This window comes from Coffea eugenioides, chromosome 1, assembly GCF_003713205.1.
Source record: "Coffea eugenioides isolate CCC68of chromosome 1, Ceug_1.0, whole genome shotgun sequence".
NCBI classification, from domain to species: domain Eukaryota; kingdom Viridiplantae; phylum Streptophyta; class Magnoliopsida; order Gentianales; family Rubiaceae; genus Coffea; species Coffea eugenioides.
In genome coordinates, this window is record NC_040035.1 from 44457233 (window position 1) to 44466893 (window position 9661).

The window sequence follows — 9661 nt, forward strand, 5'->3', positions numbered from 1 at the left end:
ACAACTTCACACACCAACTCACAATCACTACTTGAAGAGGTTTTATGGAAGGAATTCAAGATTAAACGGTTAGTTTGTGAGATTGGACAAGATTGGAGCAAGAAACTTGGAAGCTTTTCTTTCTTTTCTTGTAAGAAGAGGTTCAGCCAAGCTTGAAGGAAAAATGGAAGATTTTTGGTCAATTTTGATATTAATTTGGTAAAGGCATGAATAGTGGTCAAATGGCAAGACTAACTCTTATGGTGACACTTGTCACCTTTAGGTTTAAAACTTATCTTTTTGTCTCTCCAATACAAATATCTTAACACTTTGTAAAATAATATCACTTAATACAAAATTCCAACAAGTTGTCAAAAATATAATGCATTTACCGCACTTGCGGGTCCCACGTTCAAAATACGCTTTTAATTTCTCAAAAACTAACCGATACTAGAAAAATCATTTTCAAACTATCTTTGCTCATAAATTTTATCTGGGGAATTTTTCTAATAAAGAAAATGTAGAAAGGCGGGCAAGTAAATAAAATAAACCCTAGAAAATTAGAAAATTTCCGGGTTCTCAAACTCATTTTTTTCTTCGGGGCGTCACAAACTCCCCTCCTTAAAAGAATGTCGTCCTCGACATTCCATCTTGTACTAATCAAGTCAAGACATCCCGCAAGAATCACTAATATTGCAAACCAAACCCACAGTCCGGCATCCTAAACTTCAAGCCTAGGATACACTACAGAGATCTGAAGCCTAAGCTCTGATACCAACTGTGACAGCCCCACCTCTCCCAAGGGCGAACCCGAGGGTATCGGCGGGCCGCCTGCCCAGCTCTCGCCGGGACTCAGTCGTTCACTACAATCCTCAAATATATTACAATATACATCTCAAATACACATCACATGGTCCACAATTATACATCCAAGTCTCCAATAATTACATGTCACAAAAGCAGCGGAAACAATTCTCAACTATACATAAAATGATTCCAAATCAAAACTGTACAAAACATAGGCCATCCAATCACGTGCACAAGTACTATAAGTCCTTCCTTCGCCTTGAGCCCTGTGGAGGGGAATAAATTATTTTTGGGGTGAGCTAGAAGCTCAGCGAGTAACCAGCAAAATCATTAAGCAAATATATTTCACAATGTGGCATTTCGATGATTTTGATGCTGTCATGATTCAGAGATCAAATGTCCGTTTAGTGCTCTCGTGAGCCAGTGAAATCATTGCACTAGAACACCCAACGCTCAAATAGATCATAACACACGAACAGAGAGAGGAAGCCCCTTTTTGAGCTCCAGATAACCATGAACATGAACCACAAACAGAATGGAGACGTTGGTGTCCAGCACAAGACTTTCCCAGAACTCATTGAAGCCAAAATCATATCATGAATTCACATGCAAGCACGCATGAGATGCAATCGAATAAATAATGCAAGAAATATTTCACAAGTACTTTGGAAATAGTTTAGGGTCACTCACCTCCACGGCTCTGAAACCATCCATCATATTGCATTACTTCACTCAAGTCCAAGCCCTAAAGCACAAACGCAAAGCAATCAAGCCCATTCCAAATTCGGACAGCATTTCCCCTGAATTTTCTTACTTTTCCAGCCACCACGGCTTCATTATATCCTCAGCCAGTCCCAAAGGTACACACACAACAACAAGTTCATCCAATAGCCATTCAGCAAGCTCCAAGTAGTACTCGTACAAGTCAAGCTAGGGAAAAGTCCGGAAATGAAAGTTAAGCTCAAAACTAGAAAAAACAGTTTTGACGTCCTTTTGCGGTAATGGCACAAAAGGTACTATGAGTATCGGATGGAGGTCCAAGACCCACCGTTTCGAAGCTAAGAACCAGGGATACAACAATGTAGAAGGCCTCTCAGTCCAAATCCTAGCACAACTAGGTCAAAAATGCAGAAAACCCAGCCAGAACCTCAATTGCAGGTTCCCAAATCACACAAAACTGTAATACGTCTATCTCAGCCTACACAGGTCCAATTGCATTGATTCCAAAGGCACATGAAAGCTAAGATATCCATATACATTTCATCAGAAGACCTCAACACCCAAATCCAAAACAATTCCAGTCAAAACAACCCATTTCAGACGCAGTTCTAACATCCTGATGAACCCAGAACAGCAATAGTAATTTCGGCTTATCTCATTCTACACTAATTCAATTGACCTGAAATTTTACAGGAACCCTTAAAACATCAATACCTACAACTTTCATGTTTTGAACCAAGGCCAATTCGGCCTCTATCTAGGACCAAAAATTTCGGACAGAATGAAGAACCAAGAACCCTAATTTTCCAGATTTCTTCCAAAACAGAAATTAATTGCAATCTTCAACTTTTTCCACCTCATAGAGTCCCTAAACATCATTTCCAATCATCATAGATAGCCACACAATCATGGTTATATTAAAACAGAAAATTCCCCAAAAATAATAAAACTTCATTATTTCAACCACAAATCAAGAATCAATCCATAAACTTGCATCTTATACAACCACTAAGCATGCTTTAAGCATCAATTAAAGGAGGAGGGTGGTTCTTCACAACTTACCTTTAAAACAAGAGAGAGAGAGCTATGGGTCACCTTAACTTTCCAAACAACTTCACACACCAACTCACAATCACTACTTGAAGAGGTTTTATGGAAGGAATTCAAGATTAAACGGTTAGTTTGTGAGATTGGACAAGATTGGAGCAAGAAACTTGGAAGCTTTTCTTTCTTTTCTTGTAAGAAGAGGTTCAGCCAAGCTTGAAGGAAAAATGGAAGATTTTTGGTCAATTTTGATATTAATTTGGTAAAGGCATGAATAGTGGTCAAATGGCAAGACTAACTCTTATGGTGACACTTGTCACCTTTAGGTTTAAAACTTATCTTTTTGTCTCTCCAATACAAATATCTTAACACTTTGTAAAATAATATCACTTAATACAAAATTCCAACAAGTTGTCAAAAATATAATGCATTTACCGCACTTGCGGGTCCCACGTTCAAAATACGCTTTTAATTTCTCAAAAACTAACCGATACTAGAAAAATCATTTTCAAACTATCTTTGCTCATAAATTTTATCTGGGGAATTTTTTTAATAAAGAAAATGTAGAAAGGCGGGCAAGTAAATAAAATAAACCCTAGAAAATTAGAAAATTTCCGGGTTCTCAAACTCATTTTTTTCTTCGGGGCGTCACACTCAGGATGAGATTAGTTTAGCATTCAGGCTATAATTGTTGCTTCTAGGCATCATAGTGGGAATAACAAATTATCTAACGTGATCATTTGTTGAGACTTAGATTCCGAATTTTCTTTGGACTGGCTTCATGGAATCATTTATGCATATGGTTTGAGGTAAGTGACCCTATTACTAACCAGTATTTTCTTAAACGTATAAATTATTTATGCTAAAAGACATTTTGGGAATTTTTAAAGTTGTGTATTTTATGAAATATATTGTTTGTCTGTGCTTTTTTCATGAAAATTGATCAAGTATGTGATTATTTGTTGATCTGAAATTATCTGCGATTCGTGAAATGTTTGGATCAATTATGGCTTAATTTTAAATTTGTCAATTCAAAGGTTAGTTGATTTGAGAATATGTTGTGTGTGTGTTGTGAGTTGGCCATTTCGGAACTAGTTATGGAAACCGAGCTATAACAGGGTTAAGTATATAGTCATGACCCGAGTTGGAGGGGTAAAGTCTAATCCGTAACCCAAGTTATGGGGGTTGAGCTTGGCTCATGACCCAGTTTGCTTTGCGTGATTAACTAGTGTTTAGTGTGTCTAACTGGGTGTTTAACATAAGGTCTAATTACTTAGATCATGGTTGTGTGATAGTATAAATTTTTGCTCTTGCAGAAGACCCGTCCTGGGCCGAGACACGTGGCAGCCCAAGAGGGCCAGAGTTGGGCTTGGACCTCAGGCCCATGGGAACCATCCTGGGGCACACCGCCGCTATGGCTCCGAAGGGCTCCAGAGAACAATCCCGCAGAGGGCGGGGAGGATCCCCCTCAGCGCGAGACTGAGACTATTCTGGGCAGGTCCCGAAACGTACGGAGGTCGCACTCACAAGCAGGTATAAATGGTAACGCACATCCACTGCATAAGGTACACTCACTGTTGGCAGATCACCCCCGACTGTTTTACTTCTCGAGAATTTCACTCACCGGTAGACTAACTTGACCGTCGGAGTGCCCCCAGGGACAACCTCGGAGCTCCCCTGCTAGTCACCCTATAGACCTCTTCTTGTTTGTTTTGCAGGGTTTGGACACGCTTTTCTCATCAGCACGCCGAGCTCAGTAGGTCAGCTCGGTCCGGGGAAGCTTTGCGCTTCTTCAGTTGGCGCCGGCAACGGGAATGAAAGGTAAGTATAGTTGTGTTGATGGCGAGAACGCACTCCAAGCGAACCATTGAGAACATCGATCCTGGAGCCAGCGAGGGGTCCCGGCGAAGGGAGACCGAGGCGGCTCGGAACGCTGGGGGCTCAGCCCTTTCGGGGGAACGGAGACAGTAGATCCTTCAGTTCGTGACGGAGAACCTCCCCATGTTGGAAGACATGGTCCGACAGGCGAACGAGGGGGGTGAAGCCGGGGGCGCACAAACCTCTAAGGCGAAGGGGAAGCAGAAGAAATCACCTCCCATTCCCTCAGAGGATGAGTCACGAGACCAGCCCCCCAGAAGGAAGCGGCCACGGACTCCCTCTCGACACGAGCCTCGATGGTCGAAGACAGCGAGAGGTGTTCCCGTGACTGGTCCGCTGGGGGCCGACCGAGAAATCCTTCCCCGTGGAAACCTGCGCGGAACGAGCCTGAACGCTCCCCCGACCGATCTGTCAAGAGCCGACCACGCAATCTCCCCCAGTGGAAACCTGTCCGGGACGAATTCGAACAAATTTTGCGGCTGCAATTGTACGAGGACAATTACGCAGCCTCGCCATTTACCCACGGGATAGAGGATTACCCGCTACCCTGGAGATTCAAGATCCCGAACATCGAGTTGTGTGACGCTTCGACCGACCCGGAGGACCACTTCTCGGTCTTCCTCACGCACATGCGTCTGCAAACAGTTGCGGATGAGATCCGTTGCAAGACCTTCCCCATGTTCCTGAAGGGGAGGGCCCGGCTCTGGTTCCAGGGTCTGGCACCGGGATCCATCCGAAGTTTTCCTGAACTGGCCAGGCAGTTCGTCGCCCAGTTCGTCTCTTCGAAGACTTACTCAAAGAACGCGGCTCACCTGATGGCAATCATGCAGAAGCCGGACGAGTCCCTGAGGAATTTCATGGCCCGCTTCAACACGGAAAGCCTGCAGATCAAGGACAAGGATGAAAAGGTGGTGATGGCCACCTTCATGAATGGGTTCAGGGCAGAGGAGCTCTTCTACAAGCTGGCCGAGAAGCCTCCCGGAGATCTGGAGGAGCTCTTGACCAGGGCGCACGCAACCGCTAACGCAGAGGAGGCGGCACGCCTGAAGAGGGAGTCGGATCGGGAGCTCGGAGATCGGAGAGGACGGGGAAACCCTCCCGAAACAAGGACGGCCTGGCCAAGAAGAACGTTTTTGACCGACTCTCAAATGAGAAAACCCCCGCTCAACCGCCACTTCCGGAAAAAGGGTACACCCCCCTGAGTCGGCCCAGAGCCCAGATCCTGGCCGTTATGGAGGCGGAGGGCCTAGGGGAACGGCCGCCCAAGATGGGGACACCCCGAAATAAGAGAAACCAGGACCGGTACTGTGCCTTCCACCGTGACGTCGGGCATGACACAGAGGGGTGCTGGGCCCTACGGAGGGAGATCGAGGATCTGATCCAGCGCGGCTTCTTGGGACTGTTTGTGCGGCAAGGTCGACCAGGCCAGGAGCCAGGACGTACCTACCGCGGAGACAAGGTCAAGGGCCAGCGTCGCGACCGCCCTGAGCGGCGTGATATTCCCCGGGAACACTCCCCCGACCAGGACACTCAGAACTTGGCCGGGGTGATTAAAACCATCGCTGGGGGCCCCACGGGAGGAGACAGCAACGCAGTTCGGAAGAATAGGTGACCTCCCCCCGAGGGGGACGATTCCATGAAGTGCCTACGCGTGGACGAAGAGATCACCTTCGGACCGAGGGATGCTGTTCCCCTGGCGTCAGGGAACCACGAGGCCATCGTGATAGACGTCGTAACCAATAACTATCGGGTGAAGAAAGTGTACGTCAACCAAGGAAGCGCGGTTGACATCCTGTTTTACAGGGTGTTCAAGGAGCTCGGCTTGGAAGACGGACAGTTGACCCCGGTTCGGACACCTCTGGTGGGTTTCACCGGGCCACCCATCAACCCGGAGGGAATGATCACCCTGATAGTCACGGTAGGGCAGGCGCCCAAATGCCGGACCATTCCCGTCAACTTCGTGGTGGTCAAACAACAATCCCCGTACAATATGTTCCTTAGTCGGCCCACCTTGAACGCCCTCTGAGCTATTCCTTCTTCGCTCCACCTCAGCGTCAAGTTCCCCACCTCGGGGGGAATAGCCGAGGTACACGGAGATCCAGAGGTGGCCCGAGCTTGCTACCTGGCCATGCTCCGGGGACAAGAGAAGGTGGTCGCCCAGACGACCAGCTTGGAGCCCTACATCCCGGGGGAGGAGGACCAACAGTTGGGCACTCGGGACGAGAACGAGGAGTTCCCCTTGAGAGAGGACAGGCTCGACCAGGTCCTCCGCATCGTTGCGTTGCTGCCTTCCGAGGAGAAGGAGGGGTTGAAGGCCCTACTGAGGGAGTGCTCCTAGGTCTTCGCGTGGACGGTTGAGGACATGCCTGAGATTCCGACTGACCTAGCCATCCACCACCTCAACGTGGATCCCCGCTTCAAACCGGTGAAGCAGAAGAAGAGGAGTTTCGCCCCAGAGAGGAATGAGGTAATCAAGAAGGAGGTCGACAAGCTGTTGGAATCCAAGATCATCTTGGAGGTATATTACCCGGCCTGGCTAGCCAACCCGGTCCTGGTGAAGAAGGAGAACCAATCTTGGAGAATGTGCGTGGATTTCACGGACCTTAATAAAGCCTGTCCAAAGGACTGTGTCCCTTTACCGAGGATTGACAGGTTAGTAGAGTCTACTGTGGGTTTTGACGTTCTGTGTTTCCTGGACGCCTTCAAGGGATACCACCAGATAGAGATGGCTGAAGAGGACCGGGAAAAGACTTCCTTCATCACTGAGGAGGGGACGTACTGTTACCGGACAATGCCGTTTGGGCTAAAAAATGCTGGAGCTACCTACCAGCGCTTGGTCAACAAATTGTTCCAGAATCAGGTCGGCAGGAGTATGGAGGTCTACGTGGACGATATGATTGTCAAGAGCCGAACTAACAGGCAGCTCGCTCCCGACCTGAGGGAAATCTTGAACATCCTGTAGGAGAGCCGGATGCGGCTGAACCCAAAGAAATGCACCTTCGGGGTTAGGTCTGGAAGGTTCCTAGGTTTCTTGGTCTCCCGAGAGGGAATCCAGGCCAATCCGGATAAGGTCCAGGCCATCATGGACATGGCCCCTCCGAGGAACATAAAGGAGGTCCAGCGGCTCACGAAAAGGATGGCCGCCTTGAATAGATTCCTCTCGCGTTCCGCGATGAGGGGGCTATCCTTCTTTCGAATCTTGAAAGCGCCTAAGGACTTTCAGTGGATTGAGGAGTGCCAGAAAGCCTTCACCGACCTGAAGGCACACTTGGCTGAGCAGCCAAATTTGACCGCCCCGGAGCAGGGGGAAACCCTGATCCTATACCTGTCCGCCTGCAACGAGGCTGTTAACGCGGTTTTGGTGGGGGAAGACAGGGGGCTCAGAGGCCAATATATTATGTCAGTCGTGCTTTACAAGGGCCGGAAACGCGGTACACACTGGCATAGAAATTGGTCCTTGCCCTGGTGCACGCCGCCCGAAAACTCCGACCGTACTTCCAGGCCCACAGCATTGTTGTCATGACTGATCAGCCCTTACGACAAATACTCACAAAACCTGAGGTCTCGGGCAGGATGACCAAATGGGCCGTCGAACTGGCCGAGCATGATATCGGCTATCAGCCTCGCACCGCTATCAAAGTTCAGGCCCTGGCGGACTTCCTTGCTGAAGGGGCCAGTTTGTCCGTGGCCGAGCCAAACCCCTCGCGCGAGGAGGTACGGCCGGGGGAGCCGTGGGTACTGTTTATGGACGGGGCCTCGAGCAAGGAAGGGAGTGGAGCCGGCCTACTGCTCACCTCACCCACCGGGGAAGAGCTGACCTACGCACTCAGGTTTGACTTCTCGGCATCCAACAACGAGGCGGAATACGAGGCCTTACTGACTGGATTGCGGATAGCCTACCAGATGGGTATAACTGCGATCAAAGCCCGGAGTGACTCTCAGCTCGTAGTCCACCAAGTCCGCGGAGAGTATGAGGCCAAGGAGGACATCATGAAAAAATACTTGGCTAAGGTACGAGAAGCAATAGCCCTGTTTGATGTTTTTGAAATCGAGCAGGTGCCGAGGTCACAGAACAAGCGCGCAGACGCTCTGTTAAAACTGGCGTCCTCCTCGTTTGCTCACCTGAACAATGAAGACTTGGTGGAGGTAGTCAAGCAAAAAAGTATCGACCAGGTCCAAGTCTTGGCTATAAACAGCCCGGCCTCTTGGATGGCTCCCCTCGTGGACTTCCTCTGCTCGGGTGTCCTCCCCGAGGACAAAATCGAGACCCGACGACTCCAGCTTGTGGCTGCCAAGTATGCCTACGCCGGGGGGACCCTCTACAGGAGGTCGTACTTGTCTCCCTGGTTAAAGTGCGTAATTCCCGAGGAAGGTGACTATGTCCTCGGAGAAGTTCATGAAGGCTTATGCGCGGCGCATGTGAGATCTCGGGTGTTGGCCAAAAAGTGCCTGCTCGTAGGCTACTATTGGCCCTCAGTGTTTCGGAATGCCGCGGCGCTAGTTCAGCAATGCCGAGCTTGTCAGGTGCACGCCCCGCTGCGTCACCAGCCAACTCAGGAGATGGTCCCCATCCACAGTCCTTGGCCCTTTACCCAGTGGGGCATAGACCTTCTGGGGCCTTTTCCCCGAGTTCTCGGGAGATACGAACAACTTGTGGTAGCCATCGACTACTTCAAAATGGATGGAAGCGGAGCCTCTAGCCACTATCTCTGGAAGAGCAGTTCAGAAATTCTTCTGGAAGAACATAGTTTGCCGCTTCGGGATTCCGCAAGTCTTGATATCTAACAATAGGCGACAGTTCGCTGAAAACCCCTTCAGGAGCTGGTGCGCCGAGCTCAAGATCAGCCAGCACTTCACGTCGGTCGGTCATCCCCAGGCCAACGGCCAAATGGAGAACGTTAACCGAACCCTTTTACAAGGACTAAAGACTAGGTTGGAACTGGCCCAGTCTAACTGGCTAGAAGAACTTTCTAGCGTCCTCTGGTGTTAGTCCCACAGACAACCAAGAGGGGGGGGTGAATTGGTTTGATTAAAATCTTAACCAAGTTTATGCACTTTTTCGTTAATGAAAATTTACCTTCCTTTTTAGTAATGATCAACCAAGTAGATTAGAAGACAATAGCAATATTGATCGGAGAAGCAAGTATAGATAAGCAATGAAGATTTTATTAAACAGAAATGTAAAATGGAGAAACAAACCAAGTGTCTACCAAGCTTTACCCAAACTTGAAGA

General features: G+C 48.5%; 2 protein-coding genes across 2 annotated transcripts; both read left to right on the top strand.

Moving 5' to 3' along the window:
- Positions 1–4724: 4724 nt before the first annotated feature.
- Positions 4725–5630, top strand: LOC113773319. The gene has a single exon (XM_027317938.1). It carries the CDS (start codon positions 4725–4727, stop codon positions 5628–5630), a length of 906 nt encoding a protein of 301 aa, XP_027173739.1.
- Positions 5631–7947: 2317 nt separating this feature from the next.
- Positions 7948–9213, top strand: LOC113773336. The gene has a single exon (XM_027317959.1). The coding sequence runs from the start codon at positions 7948–7950 to the stop codon at positions 9211–9213; it is 1266 nt and encodes a 421-aa protein (XP_027173760.1).
- Positions 9214–9661: the final 448 nt, after the last annotated feature.

What these genes read in the sequence shown, in the direction of transcription:
- LOC113773319 (XM_027317938.1), top strand. Translation starts at nt 4,725, where the DNA reads ATGGTCGAAGACAGCGAGAGGTGTTCCCGTGACTGGTCCGCTGGGGGC.
- LOC113773336 (XM_027317959.1), top strand. Translation starts at nt 7,948, where the DNA reads ATGACTGATCAGCCCTTACGACAAATACTCACAAAACCTGAGGTCTCG.